The sequence below is a fragment of the Helicoverpa zea genome, chromosome 17 (genome assembly GCF_022581195.2).
Source record: "Helicoverpa zea isolate HzStark_Cry1AcR chromosome 17, ilHelZeax1.1, whole genome shotgun sequence".
In the NCBI taxonomy this organism is placed as follows: Eukaryota; Metazoa; Arthropoda; class Insecta; order Lepidoptera; family Noctuidae; genus Helicoverpa; species Helicoverpa zea.
This window is the reverse complement of record NC_061468.1, coordinates 10,758,856-10,778,133: the sequence shown is the minus strand read 5'-3', so window position 1 is coordinate 10,778,133 and position 19,278 is coordinate 10,758,856. Positions and strand designations below refer to the sequence as shown.

The 19,278-nt window shown below is 37.4% G+C and overlaps 1 protein-coding gene and 1 long non-coding RNA gene across 2 annotated transcripts; both read left to right on the top strand.

Annotated features, from left to right (window-relative positions):
• Nucleotides 1-2,740: 2,740 nt before the first annotated feature.
• Nucleotides 2,741-17,255, top strand: LOC124637920 (translation elongation factor 2). Its single transcript, XM_047174649.1, has 15 exons — nt 2,741-2,896; nt 3,236-3,450; nt 4,074-4,267; nt 5,088-5,285; nt 9,734-9,869; nt 11,136-11,358; nt 11,710-11,856; nt 12,949-13,110; nt 13,358-13,522; nt 13,706-13,897; nt 14,390-14,569; nt 14,868-15,157; nt 15,430-15,532; nt 16,286-16,543; nt 16,857-17,255. The coding sequence occupies exons 1-15, from the start codon at nt 2,894-2,896 to the stop codon at nt 16,923-16,925; spliced, it is 2,535 nt and encodes an 844-aa protein (XP_047030605.1). The 5' UTR covers nt 2,741-2,893; the 3' UTR covers nt 16,926-17,255.
• A 1,019-nt stretch (nt 17,256-18,274) lies between these two features.
• On the top strand, nt 18,275-18,861 carry LOC124637921. Its single transcript, XR_006985306.1, has 2 exons — nt 18,275-18,585; nt 18,765-18,861. It is a non-coding gene; the product is annotated as an uncharacterized LOC124637921 (long non-coding RNA).
• Nucleotides 18,862-19,278: the final 417 nt, after the last annotated feature.

Here is a 19,278-nt window from a genome sequence, read left to right as displayed (position 1 = left end):
ACCAAATTGAGATAACGACGTGACTTGGTCGTTTCGAAGCATTTAAAAAACCTTTTAAGACAATTTGTTTGTAGGTAAGGTCATGGTAAAATGACCATTTAACTTTTTTATTTACAAAAAAGGTACTTGCCTACATAATAGCTGGATAACTCGACATGTTTTTCTAACTTATCCTACTGTAGAGAATCAATCTTAGGTCGTTTTAGTCCATGGTTTAAAAAAAATAAACTGTCCTAGGAATTTATAATAAAGCAGCTTTGCAGAAATGAACAGTACAACAAATTGGAAAATATGTTGTGGATACAGGTTAGCAGCTACTTGGTAAATTGGTAAGTACATAAAATACCTATATCGTAAAGTAGGTGAATTAAGTCATCCTCCTCTTGCCCTCTCTGGCTTGCCAACTCGGCACAGCACTCTCTTTTCTTTAATTTTATTATCTATACATGTTTCTACATAATAGTATTTCATAAAATACATAAATGTAGGAATCATAGGACTATTTTAATATTATTGGCAGCCCTAAATACCTATCCACCCTCGCAATAATGCAACGTCCAACCCCTACCCCACTGCCCTTGCCCCTAGATTACAGACTACACATCAAACTTATACATATCATACAATCAATCTATATTTTAACGTTAATTGCTAAAATAAACAGCTGCCTTTGTTATGTTATCAAGGTATGCACGATGCAAAAATAAAAACTTATAAAAAGGTATAGAACTCTGGTAAGTAACTTACAATGTGTCCATTTTACTTTTCTAATCGTGATGATTTTATTAATATTAAACCAAAAATATACATTGACCACTACATGATTGTAGAGTAATATTTTTACAAAAGATTACGGTAAAGTTTTCATAAATCTAATTTAATTTTTCTTTAGTTAATCTTAGTATTGGTAACAATGCCACCTTGTGGTAAATAGCAAAACTACTTGCCCATCGTACGTGTGTGTTGAAATGTTGCAACATTTTAGTACTGGACAGCGCCATCTATTAGTCAGTAGCGAATTAATTTTCTAACAAGTTCTCACCCTTCGAAGCCTCTTGTACTTACTGAAGGCATACAAAGGAGATGGCCAATTTTTCATAGTAAAAAAACCCAGAATCGACAGCAACGAAATGGGTACCAATGGGTTCATTATGATAGACTTTTGATAGTGCCAAAAAGTCCAGCCTGAAATCCATAGGGTATAGGAGCTATATCATATTTTAACAAAAATTGGTTATGTTGAATTTATGTTGTTTTTAAAGATTATTTCCAAAAAGGACCATAAAAAACAATGTATACTAACATTATACATGTGAATAGTAATATCACCATAGTTACAGAGTTTGCCTGGTAATTAAAAGGTCTTGAGTTTGACCCCCTCCCATTGCACTATTGACATGAACCACTCCAGATACGATAAGGTACCGACCTTACCTACTTGGTTTCCCTGTTATGTGTAAACTTCTGAACTGGCAAAGGTTAATTTAAAAAAAACTTAAAGGTTAAAAAAAAACTTACTTTTTTTTTTAATTATTTTTGCTCTCTGAGTTCAAGTTCAAAGTTCTCGTCAATGCGAATATTATAAGCCCAAATACGAGGTAGTTCATATTTACCATTGCCGAGTTCCCTTGACCTTCTCTATTCTCCATCATCAGCTCAGCTCTAAACCTTCACTCTTGTATAGTGCTAACAGACATACACCTGAGTGTAAAGTTTTTACCCTATGCACAACTTCTAATGAACAGCAAACAGTAAAGTTAAGCTTTTTTATGTACTAAAATCTTCATCGAAAAAGCCTTGTAAAAAGAGAACCCCATGGTTTTCAGATGATATGAAATACTTTTTGTAATCTACACATTATACTGAATCCAACCATACATACGAAGTTTCTGTCGACTCTGGGTTTTTTTTTGGCCATCTCCTTTATGATATTGCCACCTCCCTAGAATAAAAATGTTGCTTGATTGACTCTATACATCCGACACAGTCTTTTAAACATAATGAAAGTCGCTGCAACCTGCTACATACATTGAGGATGTGGAATCATAACATCTACAGCTTGGCAAAAAAAAGTCTGACGCGGTGACAGTTGGAACTAAAAATCAAAATCAAATAAAAATTGTTAACATCGTTAATACTGGACATTGAAGTGTCCAAGGCACATCGCCTACTTAGGATTGAATATCTTCAAAAATAACAAATATCAAAATCTGTGAGTCGTAGTACTCCGGGTTGCCACAGGTGCGATAGTGCTGACCTCATTTATTCCACACTCTTTTTTGCCAAGCTGTACATTACTCTGATATCGTGGAGCTGCGATTGCGCAATGATTGTTAGTTACTTGAATTAGGACACAATTTTTTTTTCTAATATTGCAAAATGTTATTGCAGGCCTAGAGTGAAAATAAAGTAAATGTGTGAAACTGATTGTTTTCTCAAATTGATTCAAAGATCAACCTTTATTCCAGTCATTCAACGGCAGATAATCTGTGCTCGCATGAGAACACCAAAGACGACAAAGAATATTTAACTGTATTGTTACGGTTCAATGTTACCATAAGCCATTGAAACTAAATTATCACATAACTAATTAAAAACTAGAGCATTTTATTATTTAAAGACTTAACATTCTTTATTTTATCATAATTGTGCAACAGTAAACACATTATAGTTCAAACACAATTCAAAATTCAACTTCAAATGCCCTCTTGCACAATATTTTCTGTCTCAACTATAATATAAAATGGCAACATAAGTTGTCTATGGTATCACTTTTATTTGACGGCTGCCTGCCACATCCGGCCCTCGGACGAAAGGGTCCTTTTTCAAGCGTACGCCATTGCTGGCGTATGGTAGTTTATTTTATTGAACGAAAAATCTAAAACCATCCAATATGGTGAGTATTTAACTTCATAATTAAGTGCGGAAAAGTGTTCCTGTGTATCTGTGCTACAGTTTCGCGTTTATATTTTACGGCTTTCGAGTTTAAACTGATATAAAATTTAACATTCTTCACGACGGTCGTCTTTGTGATCGGATGACGTTTCCAAGTGTTGCGGTGATTGATCGTTGTCGGTGTAGAATCGCTAAAGTTCAGTTTGGATAGCTTAAGTCTAGGACAATACGGGAGCTGCAGTAACAGATACAGTTTTAAAAATGAAACGTGCGTGTACGAAGTGTTCCATCTGTGTTGTGATGTTGGGTATGTTGACGAGGTGTTTTCTGGTTTGCGCAGGTGAATTTCACCGTAGACGAGATCCGTTCGATGATGGACAAGAAGCGGAACATCCGCAACATGTCCGTCATCGCCCACGTCGACCACGGCAAATCCACCCTGACGGACTCGCTGGTCTCCAAAGCCGGTATCATCGCGGGAGCCCGCGCCGGTGAGACCCGCTTCACGGACACGCGCAAGGACGAGCAGGACAGATGCATCACCATCAAGTCTACGTGAGTAAAGCGTCACCACATGGTAATAATTGACAGCTTATTGTTTGCCCGACAATGCCGGCGCTGAGTCGGCAACTGTGTACCCTTGAACTTGACTCTAGAGGTCTCGAATGTCTATCTTACATTTTGAGGTTATGTACGAAAAGCTGTCATTTGCTGAACTTTAAATAGTTGGGCTTGTCTATTGTCTTGGAAAAAGTATGTTAGCTACTTGCAGCTACATGAAAAGTAATTGCATTGATTCCTTTGTCTTTATTGTTATGATAACATGTGGTATTTACATGTCAGTTCATCAGTCAGCTGTTCTTATGTTTATACAAACCCACATAGAATTGAAATAAGTGAACACTAAAATAAGCATAGTAATGCATTTCGTGTAAAAAACAGCTCTAAAATTTTGTTTTGTCATGATTTCACAATATGACCTAAGAGTGGTGCAAAATGTTGATCAACTTGGTACACAATATTTTACATTCATAATAATATTTACATGATGATTGTTCTTACCATTTGAAACTGAATATCACTGAAGATCTTCAGAACGGCCATCTGAGTTACCCAACATAAAAATTACACAATAGATGGAACAATGCACCTTTGTAATGCTTATAATATCTTCACAGTGCTATCTCCATGTTCTTCGAGCTGGAAGAGAAAGACATGGTCTTCATCACCAACGCTGACCAGCGTGAGAAGGGAGAGAAGGGTTTCTTGATTAACCTGATTGACTCACCTGGACACGTTGACTTCTCGTCGGAAGTGACTGCCGCGCTCCGTGTAACTGACGGTGCCCTTGTGGTTGTAGATTGTGTCTCTGGTAAGTTTTTCTTTATATTTTTTCCCAAATTAGTGTAGTTTAGCTACCCCAACAGCTGGTTGCATACTCTTAGATCAGAAAGAAAGTAACAGGTATACTTAATGGCCTACAGCATTACTTTCATTTGTAAAAAAAGTATTTTCATATTTTTTATTGTAATGTAAAACTTATGCAATTTTGATATTGCATAACCTGTTTCAATTGCATATAGTGCGCGAGATAAAACTCTTGCAAGAACAAAGTTGCATTCAATAATTGCCAATTAATAGCACACAGTATAATTACATTGTTTGTACTTATAGTTCGGCCATTCAGAGAATGCGTTCCTGACACGTCGCGATTGAACTGACGACGTAACTTTGCAATGGCGTTGCAGTTACGATAAAAATATTTTTGCTGGTTGTTTACCGTTTTAACAATTGAGGAGCATTAAAACAACATTATTATATCAATAATCAATGAATGTTATTACGTCGTCAGTTCAATCGCGACGTGTCAGGAACGCATTCTCTGAATGGCCGAACTATAACATTGTCATTGCTTGACATTAAACTTTTACCCATATCAGTCCCAGATAAGACTTGAGGCAGATTATGAAAAACAATTTCTCAAATCTAATCACATTCTGCCCAATCATCCTGAGTTCTTTATGTTCAGAGACACAAAGAAAGTAGCACATCCTGCTTTCAGATTATCATCTATTTCAGATAAATTTGCGAATTGTGCAATTTTTCAGAACATATTCCTGTTCCCAAAAATCTCTTCAATGAAGCACTGACTTTAAAATGGCCACCATGTTATTTAAACTTAATTTCCCTAGGTGTGTGCGTACAAACCGAGACTGTGCTGCGTCAGGCTATTGCCGAGCGCATCAAGCCTATTCTGTTCATGAACAAGATGGACCGCGCTCTGCTCGAGCTGCAGTTGGAGGCTGAGGAGCTCTACCAGACCTTCCAGCGTATTGTTGAAAACGTCAACGTCATCATCGCCACCTACAATGACGATGGTGGTCCCATGGGTGAGTAGTAGATAAATTATCAAATATCTTTATTTTCAGTCTCATACACATATACCTTAAAGACTAATATTAGACTATTCAAACATTGTTAGTATATACTTATTAACACAAATCTGATAAGTATTCCATTACATATGAACTTTTTACTCAAAAAAGACTGACATGACATTAGACTAAAAAGTGAATGGATAATGGAATGCATTATCCTTTCACTTCAGGTTTAAAACTTTGAAGTGGTTGCACTTTCTAATCAAATAATGTTTTATTATTTTTTGATTTTGGCTGTAGAAATTACTAGGGTAGCTTAAATATTAGGGCAGGCAATTGCAAAACTTACTTATTGCCAGTTTACAAAACTAGGTTTAACTAACTGCACAAACTTTCTTTCAAAACTTAAAGCTTCTGACTCCTTGTTTCATGGAAACTCCCTAAATCTTTAAAGTACCCTTCATAAATAACACGTGCCCCTACTCGTGAGTGGGGGTGAAACGTAACGTAGCTCGCCCACCACCTGCCCACGCTTTGTTCCTTTAGGCTAGTGACGTCATTTTGAATCCCACCCAAAACAAAAATGTGAAAGACTGCCAAGTTCGATAATATGGGAATGCTTCGCCTATAAAAGAAGTGAGATCTGAATAAGTACCAAGTTCCATACACATACCTCAGTTAAAAATAGTTACTTTTTAATGATGTCACTTGGCAAGTTTTCACACTCCTTGTTATAAACCTACTAAACGCAATGAATCAAGTATTTAATTTTCTATTAAAACTTGCCAAGTAACATCATTAAAAAGTAACTATTTTTAACTGAGGTATGTGTATGGAACTTGGTACTTATTCAGATCTCACTTCTTTTATAGGCGAAGCATTCCCATATTATCGAACTTGGCAGTCTTTCACATTTTTGTTTTGGGTGGGATTTCATTTATTTTTGTAAGGTTGTTTATTTTATTTTTTTCTTATGATGAAGTTAGTTAAAGAAATGTCTCATTTATACTATCTTTCAGATTTTTTTATATGCACTATGTTTCTTACAAAGAAGTGAACTAGATTAACTAAATGGACTAGATTTACCAACTGACTGACATGACATGTTATCATATATTATGTTCGTGGATCAAAGTTACACATTTGTTATTTTCGAAAGTGATTCACACTTGGCCGTTTTCAGATTTTTACTTTACTTTGACTAAATACAATCCTTTGTAACGAATTTCAGATCGGTACGACCATTCGAAGATATATTATATAAATATAGATAAATTTAGTTCGTTTTAGTTCCTTAGGGGTATACATTTACACCGGGTATAAAACACCTTCATTATTTTGAAACCGACTCACACTTGGCCATTTTCAGATTTTTCCCTTTACCTTGACATAAGGACCTACCTCCATGCCAAATTTCAAGTCAATACGACCATTGGAAGTGGTCTAGGTTTTTGATGAGTGAGTCAGTCAGTCAGTGAGTGTATAGTAAAAATAGCGATTTTCTGACGGCAATATCTCAAGACCTACAATAGGTATATTAATGAAATTTTGTATTTTAGATAAGTGAGGGGGTCTCAACAGATACTAGAAATTTGATATGCGTAAATAAAATAGATTTTGAGTTACAGGGGGGTCGAATTTGGCCCGAAATGGTTCGTGTAATATAACCCACGGCCGGTGTGTCGCTTTTTTTGCTCGAACTTGGCGGACACACTGCCGTGTGTCTAGATTTGCTGGAAATTTTTCAATTATTAGGTCTGCTTTATGTTAACCTTTGAAAATATACGTGAATATAAACTTTTGCGACAACATTTCACTGTTATTCTGTAATGTAATTTCAATATTCAAGAAAATAAAGCTGTATTGTTTAGGCACCCTTGCTTGCCGTGGTATTTTATTAACGGACGCTTTTTGGTGTTGCGAGTCTGCGTCCATTGGGTCTTTTAAAAATGGCCTAGGGTAAATACGCCAAATGTCGGCCCCCTTAGCGATTTTCTGATTGCGGTTCGCTATAGCACCGTCAGTTTCCAACGAAAGATAGTTTCTGATGCGGTTTTGGATAGTTTGATTAATCTATGTCATGTTTATAGGCATAAGATTGATATTTCTACGAAAAGAAAAAAGTAATAAGGCTTAGATGCGTCGAGAACAGAAAAACCCTAAAGTCGGCCATTCACGGCCCAAGGTCGGTTGCGTTTTTTCCAAATGTCGGCCAGGTACAGGCTGTTTTAAATTAAGGCACTGCCTTATTACTACAAATATTATTAACATGATTTATTTTAGCAGAATTATAATATAATACTAAGTATACATTTGTAATTGTATTTGTTTAATTTATAGTAAAATATTTTTTTTGTTTCCCCTAAACAAAAAAAGTCGTATTCACGACCAACCATTTATATTTTTTAAGCTAATAAGAACGGTTTAATAGATAGCAAGTATCAAACTATAAAGTACCATAAACATGCCTACAATACTGTCAACTCCTACATTTAAACTTAACTCCTATACGATATAATGAATTATAATAAATAAATTATTTCATTTTGAGAAAATGAAAAAATATAAAAGTATTTTTTCATCAGCCTGTATAGTGGCGCTTGAGTTCGAGGCTGGTCGACATTACGATTATTTACGATTCTAATGTCGGCCCCTATTTCTTGTACCTTATTTCTCGAGATTCAACTAATATCACCCCGGCCGTTATTTGGCTATTAAACGTAAAATAGATCTATTTGCCTATAAGCTTTGCAAATTCTCTTGTTAAGCCAACGGAATTAGTACAATAGGAATTTATAAAATAGACTGCATTTGCTTTAAGTCGGCCACGGCCGAGACTCCGGTTTTAAGTCAAAACTGTTGTCCTAATGGCGGCCTCCTATTTTTCCTTGAAAAATATACGCAAAACGCTGAAAAAACTATCTTAAAATATAGTAAAAATAACTCATTAGTGACAATCAAGCTTAAAACAAAAATAAATAAATGTTTTATCGTTCTAATATCAATCCCCAAAATGTGAGTATTCACTTCGAGTAAGCTACTTTACGTGCGAATTTGATGTTTCAACGGCGCAATCGCTACTGACGCTCAGTATGAGAAGAGTAAGTGACAGAATCGGATAGTAACGATTTGTACGTATAGAGTATAAACCAAGGTTGCAATTCGAGGAGCAAAACTAACACTTAATTACCTTTTGAATGAATGCAAGCTGAAAATGTACAGACGGCCGAAGTTTGGGGGGAGGCCGACATTTGGCGTATTTACCCTATATGTTAAAAGTCTAGAGAACTGAAATGCGAAACTATGAACGATAAAAGTAAAGTTTGAATACAAAAATGTAATCGTCATGTTATCACGATGCCAACGTGTTTGTAACGTGTAAATCGCGCGATCCGCATTGATAATCGCGCCAAGGTCGACTCTTTGTGTTCCCATTCAATAATATTGTGTAATTCTCACATTCAACACGGCTTTTCGAGTTTATACGTAAACACTTTCAGAAATATCTTGGCAAAGAATAATAGGAAACGACATTTTTATTGAACTACTTTATCTCTGAGATAGTTTTAATCCCTTTTTTCGTTAGTTGTATTTTGATTACCGGATAAAAACTTCGTTTTAGTCAGTCAGTCAGAAAATGATAAGGTTTTTATTCAACCTAGGACAAATAAACTCCGCACCGACACTCGTTTCATTTATAAAAACCAAAAGCAATAAAAAAAAAATATTGCATTTCTTTTGTAGGCCAATACGTTTTTTAACCCTACAACCTCGCGACTAATTAAATGATAGTAGTTTCTACAGCTTGCTGCAGTTCAATATGACATTATAACGAGGATTGTTATGCACAAAGAAAATAGTTAAGCTTTACGAACAAAATTCATGTTCTACAGAGTTCCGAAGTTCACCGACAACATAAACGTCTATTTTTCCTAAAATTTAAGGATGAATTCATAGAAAACAGTTATTTTTATTTTGTCGATGATCTTGGGCTTTGAATGTTAAGGGATTTAAGTGATCGTCCCATTGATACTGGGTAAAGTGTTTCATGCTATACACCAGCGGCAGACCGGGACGGAAATTATTTCTCAACTTGGATTGGTGAATTGTCACTGTTGGCTATTTACAACGGTTGTTGGGAAACATTACAATTTACGTAATCTTCCGACGTGTTACGGCTGAATAAGATAAATAAACATTATTAACAAATAATTATTGACGTCTTCTTTCTTAAATCTCTAGAGATATGCGTATTTAATACTTCATTTCTACCATACAAATCATAAAAAAATACTCGTCGGAAGTCTATAGGAAATGTAAAAACATTAACCTATTTATCCACAAAATGCTTCGATCTATTTCTTATCCATTCGCATCAAAAACATATGTCACTGTCATAACACTTCAGGAAATATTTCCAAAAACTGGCAAAATACCCAATGTTCGTTCCGTTTAACCAGGTGAGGTCCGCGTGGACCCCAGCAAGGGTTCCGTGGGTTTCGGTTCCGGTCTCCACGGCTGGGCCTTCACCCTCAAGCAGTTCGCTGAAATGTACGCCGACAAGTTCAAGATCGACCTTGTCAAGCTTATGAACAGGTATGTGGAATCTTTAAACTTTTTTTTACCGTATATTTCTGAAAAAAATATTTGCTTTCAAGGTAGCTCCATAACTTGACTTGAAATGCCATTTATTTTTCAAGGAAGCAATTTTTGCTCAATAGGTATCGTATTTTAAGATTTAGGATGTAAAAAGAGGAAATGTTAGTTGTGGTGTTTCTTTTTGATCAGTTCCTAACCAGCCAGCCAGTTTTTTCGTAACAAGGTGTAGCTAGGAATGAAATTAATGTGTCCATAGAACAATTGTTTAAGTTCATACGTTATCAGATGTAAATAGTTTGCTTATCACGTAAAAATAAAGTTTTAAATGTCGTAACTGGTGTGTTCAGCAAGATAAAAGCAATCGGTAAACATTTTCAGGTTATGTTTGCGCACGTGGTTGCTCGTGTACAAATGATGAGTTATATCCGAAAATAGCCTACGAACATTGAGATCCCTTCGAATAAATACGTCATTCTTTCAATACATAACATGGGTAATTTATTTCCAAATTATTTGTGCTTTCTCGAACTTTCTACGGCGAAGCTCCAATGCAGCATTGCAGATGCAAGTAATGACGTGTCGCGCATTGATTCGTGCACCCGCGACCTCGCCGCCACGGACTAAGCAAGGCTATGCTCGTTGAACCTTATGTCGTTGATATAGAACTCATTTTACATTGCCGCAAAGATAATTAATTGTACCTACCGATGGCCGTCAAACGTAGCTTCCCAAGGCTCGGACCATGCTATTAGCTTGATGAAACTTTTTTGTAGTTGTTCGAAACATAAACTTACGTCGACCAACAATTTATTCAAGAACATTAAGAATGTTTAGATATGGCTTGGGTATTTCTCACGTAGTTTTTTGATTGATATGTTACTTCTCAAAAAGGAGAAGGTTCTCAATTTGGATGTTTTACTAGAAGATATCGTACTTTTAGGTGGATATTCGTCCCATTGATACTGGGTAAAGTGTTTCATGCTATACACCAGCGGCAGACCGGGACGGATATTATTTCTCAACTTGGATTGGTGAATTGTCACTGTTGGCTTTTTACAACGGTTGTTGAGATACATTTATTTGTATACACAGAGCGACATCGGCGTCGGGACTTGAAAATTCAGGAGTTAGGGTAGTTTTAGTTTATAGTGTGTCTGGCACATTCATAAGGCTTTCTTAATAAACCTATTTCAAAGCTGGGTTATTCTTATGCTTTGAGGTCTTGGCCTCTTAATTCTAAGCTATTATTTTCTCATTGTCTAGGCTTTGGGGAGAGAACTTCTTCAACGCCAAGACCAAGAAGTGGGCTAAACAGAAGGACAATGACAACAAGCGTTCGTTCTGCATGTACGTGTTGGACCCCATCTACAAGGTGTTCGACGCCATCATGAACTTCAAGAAGGAGGAGATCGACGGTCTCCTCACCAAGATCGGAGTCACCATCAAGCACGAAGATGCTGACAAGGACGGCAAAGCCCTGCTCAAGGTAAGAATTTCAAATGATTAATTGTCATGGATTGCAATATTAGTTATTGTTATTAAAATAACTAGCTTCCGATTTATTTATCAGAATAAAATTTAATTAGGTAGACTTTGATTGAATTTTGAGTTCTATTTTCTTTCTGAAGAAGTTTCAGTCCCAAGTGTTGCCAGTTACTTATGATAAGCATCTGGGTGTCAAAGTGGACTTACAGTACAATTCATACCGGAATTGGTTGTGAGTTTCCATAGCCCGCAACCCCATAAATGTATGAGACATTCTACTCTAAAAACTTAATTAACTTTTTTGATTATTTGTTTTAAATATGTAGGTAACTAATTATTTTGTATTGTTCAGGTGGTGATGCGTAGCTGGCTGCCCGCCGGTGAAGCTCTGCTTCAGATGATTGCCATCCACCTGCCGTCCCCCGTGGTGGCCCAGAAGTACCGTATGGAGATGTTGTACGAGGGACCTCATGACGATGAGGCCGCTCTCGGTATCAAGGTGAGTTCACTTGTATAAATTTTGCCAAAGTACAACTGTATTTCTTTTGTGACATAAATAGAGAAACCCCCTCCTTTTTTTTTAAGGTCTGTTAAAAATGCTTCATTATCTCCATTTATTTAAGACTTCAGAGAAGTTTTAATTTTATCACAAACTAACAAAGTTAGTATAGTAAGTTCAACTCAGTCTTGCGCGCGGCCTTATGTGTGGGTAACCCTTGTACATACACAGTGACTTTGTGTGCGTGACAAGAGGTACAGTCGGGTACAAATACAGTTATTTAGGGGTTACGGCTGTTTAAAGAAAAACAGTTATTACGTAATTTAATGTTTATTTATTTATAATGATTCTGAATCGCTACTTGAAAAATCAAATGATGAATTTTCGGATTCGCTACTCTCACCGAGGTAAATTATAAATTTTGACTCCATGTCAAAATGTCTATAGTATTTTTCTTTTTTCTTTTGTACATGTCGACAAGTATTACCCAACATCCCTTCATCAATATGACTTAAACGTTCATTTATGAGTTTCATTATTTCCGTCTTATTTTGGTCGACATTATGCGAAGCAATATTATTTTTTAAAATTCCCCACACATTTTGTTTACATTATTATACTAGATTATACGTCTTTTTACATTCTTAGTCCTCACTTTTATTTATTGTCCGCGTACCCCGAGATCTAGAAAATATGTAAGGAGTATTTAATTCATCTTAGATATTTCACCTCATTTATTTCTTAGATACTGTCAACGTCAATTTGAAAAAACTTATGAGAAAATAATGAAAAACTGTAAAATGTAATAATAAAAAGCTTTGAATGTTGTTTCATTTTTTGAAACGCTACGAGACTCCTTAAACATTTTCTCCGTGAAGAACTAGACATTTTCGTAAACGACTGTACCCATAACAAAAAGCGATAAGAACACGTCATGCTCGGACGACGTCACTGTCACACGAATGAAAGTTGTATATTTACAAGCCGACGCACACATAGGGCCGCGCGCAAATCTGAGTTGAACTATCTATAAAGTTATATTCACTCTCCTTAACAAAATTATTTTCATAAATGTCTTTATTTGCCCTACAGAGCTGTGACCCCGAAGCACCCCTGATGATGTACGTGAGCAAGATGGTGCCGACTTCCGACAAGGGTCGTTTCTACGCTTTCGGCCGTGTCTTCTCCGGCAAGGTCGTCACCGGACAGAAGGCCCGCATCATGGGACCCAACTTCCAGCCCGGCAAGAAAGAGGTATGAAGCTTATGCAGTCTAGAAGTAAATGTTGGTTTGATGTTTTTTAGGTTTTGCTTAGTCATGATAGTTGTGATGAAACAGCAGGTGAAGTCAATAAAACTGGGGTTATATGATTTTGGGGCTTCACCAGTGTGAACAGTTATCCCCATATCTTTCATCTTTATTAGTAAAGTTGTGTTACCATCAAAATCACTCACGTTATAATATCAAATACCTTCAGATTAATTGTTATCTTTTTGTGTAGGATCTGTACGAGAAGACCATCCAGCGTACCATCCTCATGATGGGCCGTTACGTGGAGGCCATCGAGGATGTCCCCTGCGGTAACATCTGTGGTCTGGTCGGAGTTGACCAGTTCCTCGTCAAGACCGGAACCATCACCACCTTCAAGAACGCACACAACATGAAGGTAAACTAGCCACTACTTTTTTCGTAAACTAAATTTTTAATTCAAGAATTTTATGTCTGAAATAAATAACTAGCACGTAAAACGTCGCGAAAGTATATAGTAATGTTAAGAAGCAAGTCAATATTTGAGAGAATAAGTTGAATTTTCAAGAATATTAACTAAACCACACAATATCTTCACCAGGTCATGAAATTCAGTGTGTCGCCCGTCGTGCGTGTAGCCGTCGAGCCCAAGAACCCCGCCGACCTGCCCAAGCTGGTCGAGGGTCTGAAGCGTCTGGCCAAGTCAGACCCTATGGTGCAGTGCATCAACGAGGAGTCTGGCGAGCACATCGTCGCCGGCGCCGGAGAGCTCCATCTTGAGATCTGTCTTAAGGTATGTCACCCCGAATTAAAGGGTTTTATATCATGTAGAATTAATACAGGTGCTTACGAATCGTCCAGCTAGGAGTACGATTCCAAGGAGTGGGTCTTATGGAGAAGACACTCTTTTCAAAACAGAAGTTTTTAAAATTTTTTGACCAGTAGACCAGTCCCAAGTGTTGCCAGTTACTTACAATAAGCATCTGGGTGTCAAAGTGGACTTACATTATAATTCGTACCGGAATTGGTTGTTAGTTTCCATAGCCTGCGACCCCATAAATGTATGAGACATTTTTTTTAATATTAAAGGCGGTTTCCTGTGTCCGTAAGAACTTTTGCCGCAATAGCATAAAAACTAGTCAATAAATATATGTGTTGGAAGTTTCATCAAAATCGATGTTTTTACCTGAAAACACATTAAAAATATCAAGGAATTGTGATTTGAAAAATTTACTGGACATTAGCCTGTAAGATCTCCTATTCACATACATATTTGTATTAACAGGACTTGGAGGAGGACCACGCTTGCATTCCAATCAAGAAATCCGACCCCGTGGTGTCGTACCGTGAGACTGTCAGCGAGGAGTCAGACCAGATGTGTCTGTCCAAGTCGCCCAACAAGCACAACCGTCTCTTCATGAAGGCCCAGCCCATGCCTGAGGGACTTCCTGAGGACATCGACGATGTAAGCAATACTTTTCTACCTACTTTAAAATGATATTTCTTGATTAAATATACCTTCCGGCACCCCGTGCCGCGCCGTAGCGAATCGGTCGCTGGTCGGCCGCTTCGCGCTGACGGCTGCGGCGTGCTAACGAAGCAGACCAAACATAACCCGCGTCTAAACGCTGCACAGGACCGCTATCCTTATGTCCCGGGACTGTATGCAACGGCGCGGGATAAACACTCTTACTAACCTTATATTCGACAGCTATCGGTTTCTCGTGGTAAGTTACACTAAACATTGTTATTTCGTTGCACAGGGTAAGGTGAACCCTCGTGATGACTTCAAGACCCGTGCCCGTTACTTGACCGACAAGTACGAATACGACGTGACTGAAGCCCGTAAGATCTGGTGCTTCGGCCCCGAGGGCACCGGCCCCAACATCATGGTGGACTGCTCCAAGGGAGTGCAGTACCTCAACGAGATCAAGGACTCCGTGGTCGCTGGCTTCCAGTGGGCCGCCAAGGAGGGAGTCATGGCTGAGGAGAACCTGCGTGGTGTGCGCTTCAACATCTACGATGTCACGCTACACACTGATGCTATCCACAGGTAATACTTTCAGCTCTAAATAAGGGATCACTTGTGTTTATTTATCTTCTACAATTTTCTTCAAATAACTCTGGCGCTCTGGAGAATCTATGAATAAAATACTACTGCCTAGGCGCAACACGTTCAATGCCTCTCTCTGGAGGGACTAAGTTATTTTACGAAAACTTTAGTCAGTTAACAGAAGCACGAAAAACAAGATATTTTATAGTATTTCTTATTTTTTCCTTGAAGCAGTTGAATGACTCTTTTGCTAACGTTGTTGTTTCGTACAGGGGTGGCGGTCAAATCATTCCAACGACCAGGAGATGTCTGTACGCGTGTCTGCTGACCGCTCAGCCGCGTCTCATGGAGCCTGTCTACCTCTGCGAGATTCAGGTACGTCACACTTGTCAGCATGGACTTGTAGTGTGCTTGTACGCCGACACAAACAGTTTTGTATTACTAAGTGTACAACATTAGCTAGTATTCATGATAAATTAGCGACAATGAGCACGCATAGTGCGATAAGATTTAATTAAACATTGATTAATACAAAACTGCATTGGGAGGTTACAATGTAACGTGATTATTTATTGTGTTATTATGTCTATATAAATGTGATAGCAACAAGCTATCTAGCACATTATCAGCTGTGAATGTTCCCAGCATGACCCCACGTTTTTCCTGAGCGGGCTAGCATGCAACGATAGTTCCGCCTTTCCGAGACGTGGCAGATCAACAGTTCTTTGTTTTGGCATCGTCACCCGACATACACCTTGCCTGAATAGGGGAACTAACACTCCAAACAAAATTATAACAACCCTACTATATTGGAATATCCACAAGTTCGACAATTAAAAAAAAATATCCATGTGGCTCCGAAAATGCTTTTTTTAAGCATCTGCATTCTAATTAGAATGTTATGGCATGTTAATTAAAATAGACCAAATATGAGTCAAAGCTTAGTGTTCCATATTTATATGTACCAGTAATATATGTTCAGTAACTTTATTATCTACACCAATAAATATCATAAATATCAAAACATTGTTTTGATATTTATTGGTATGATATTTAGTAGTGGTAAACTTATTTATTTATATTTACGAAGAACATAATATTAACAAAACTTGTGTTACATCGTGATAGTGCCCTGAAGTGGCCGTGGGAGGTATCTACGGTGTGCTGAACAGACGGCGTGGTCACGTGTTCGAGGAGTCGCAAGTCGCCGGTACGCCCATGTTCGTGGTGAAGGCGTACCTGCCCGTCAACGAGTCCTTCGGCTTCACCGCCGACCTGCGCTCCAACACCGGCGGACAGGCCTTCCCGCAGTGCGTGTTCGACCACTGGCAGATCCTGCCCGGAGACCCGTGCGAGCCCGGCTCCAAGCCCTACGTTGTCGTGCAGGTTTGTTATCAACATGTTCACTTACAGGCCTCACCTGTCATTGTTAAAAAGTTTGAACTTTGTAATATACCTTCCGGCACCCCGTGCCGCGCCGCAGCGAGTCGGTCGCTGGTCGGCCGCTTCGCGCTGACGGCTGCGGCGTGCTAACGAAGCAGAGCAAAACACAACCCGCGTCTAAACGCTGCATAGGACCTCTATCCTTATGTCCTGGGACTGCATGCTACGGCGCGGGAGATACATTTTATTTTGAATATTTTATTTATGTACTAAGTATGAAAACCAAAGTCTAACGGGTTTCTTTCTATCTTTGCAGGAGACAAGGAAAAGGAAAGGACTTAAGGAGGGTCTGCCTGACTTAAGTCAATACTTGGACAAATTGTAAACGTCGTAGCTAATGCAATCCATACTGTAATATATGTAACATTATTGAGAGCGCCTCACGCACTATACAACTTTACGTTCTAACATTATGAATAATTTTAATTTTTAACATAAACGGAATGTATCGCCTCAATTAAGTTAAGTGTTAAGCACGACGCTGGTCGGACCGTTTGTTACTGAGTGGCACCGTGTTGCTGTCACCATGAGATACTAAATAAACTATTGAAAATATCACAGTCTGTTTGATATGAATCGCTATGATGTCGGGAACCATGATTCATTATTTGTACTGTAATTAATTTTTAAATTATAATTTTTCTATTGTAAACAACCCTAGTGTTTTTATTTGGCTGAAACAGTCACTTCAGTAATGGTGAGTTCGTTTTTTGTTCATTGAGATAAATTCTAGAGTGATTATTCGTATAAATAAACTGTGCTAGCTTTGCCCGCGATTTTACCCGCGTTGTTTATAATCTTAGTGTGGTACTCCAGAATTTATCTCTTCTAGCATATAGTGCTGTAGACATCGAGTTTATAGTAGACTGGTATCACTGCACTAAATGCATCTTTAGTTCTTGCTTTTGACCAAACAATAATATGACATAAATTTCACAGGACGGACTGAGCAGCTCCAGTGAATACATCCTTCGAGATTACAGGTAAAAATATATTTTAATATGTTTGAAATTTATTTATACTCATAAAACAGATAAAAGTCTATTCAAATTACCTGACCTTGTCAATTTTAATGATGATTATCACAGACCTGTACTGAGTAATGAGGAAAAAAATTATATCACACTGAAAATGTACAATAAAAATTTGTTATTTGTCCCTAATACTATCCCTAATATTAATTAGTATTATTTTTATTTTTTATAGGTGACCTGACTACCAGGAAAAAGCATGAAATGACTACTAATTAGCATCTACTGAAGGTAAATTTGACTTTAATTAATTAAAAATGTATTGTTATCTTGTTGGTATCCATAATTCTTCCTCATTTAATTAGCGGTTGGTGCAGGATTTCACTTGTACAGTGACTCATATTTAATGATCAAGCATATATCACATGACCAGCAAATAATATTTACTTTATCACTATTTTTTGTGTCGGTTAGAATGACTCGCCATAATAGTTTTTGTTCAAATGATGACAAAATTCCTCCCGATGCCACCATGACGGTTTATACAAGCTCAACAGGACTGAATCCATCAAATCTTCAGCTAAATATTATGATGATTGAAAAACACTAACAAATTGTTTATTTGTTGCAGATGAACGTTAATCACATATTATGTGGTACCGTGATTAGTAATGAAGATATACAAATTTCTTATCAGGTAATTATGCCATGTTGAATAAAAACTCATTAACAATAGGTTTTAGATAACCAAACTTGAAGCAATTTTTCACACAAGAGACTGGATGCCTGGATTATTTTAAAATTTAAAACAAGCTACTTGTGAGAACTTTTTCAATATGATGACAAACTCGTTCTTGATGCCCCATGAAGGTTTAACAAGCTCAACAGGCCTGAGATTATAAATATTTCCTTAATTTTCAGTAAATTCTGTATGAATATGGATAAAAACCAAAAGTTTAATTACAGATGCAGAAAAGAGGTTCTGTAACCCAAAGCAGCCATAGAATCTAACAGGTAAGAAAAACCATGAAAAAAAACCTTTGTTTTTAGAAGTTTTATTAAATGATGATCAATCACAGACCTGTTCTGAATTATTTTGAGGTCAAACTATAATTATTTCTGATTTCAAACTTATCAACAACTTGTTTTCTATTGTGTGACGTTGGTTATTAATTTATTGTTATCTGTTGCAGGTACTCCTCGTGGCTCTAGCCAGAACAATTTAAGTTGGAATGCAGCTGTTTATTACACAATACTGTTGATTCACCAATAAACAGTTATCGAAATAAATTATGTATTTTCGTTTTTAAAAGTTTTATAAGCCACCCCTACACTGCCTGAAGTAACCCCTTCGTAGTCGCTTAGGGTCAATCCCCACTGAAAGAGCAGCGGCCGTAAATGCAAGTGATGGAGCGCTTACATTGTCCGTGCTCTTACGGCCGCTGCCGGCCTTTAGTAAGTAAGTCTTTAGACTTCTTATTGAGAGTGCTGGGACCAATTGAAATTGTTTTTCCATTTTATAAAATAACCTTTAAGATATGCATTATTTTGGTTTTATTATTGCCGAACAAAGGACAATGCTCAAAAAAAACCCAAGCCCGGCGCAAACGAATAGTAACTTAAATTATAGGTAATAATAAGTAATGAAATACTACATACGAGGCATCATCGAAATCAATGGCTATATGTGTGAAATTGCTATTTGAT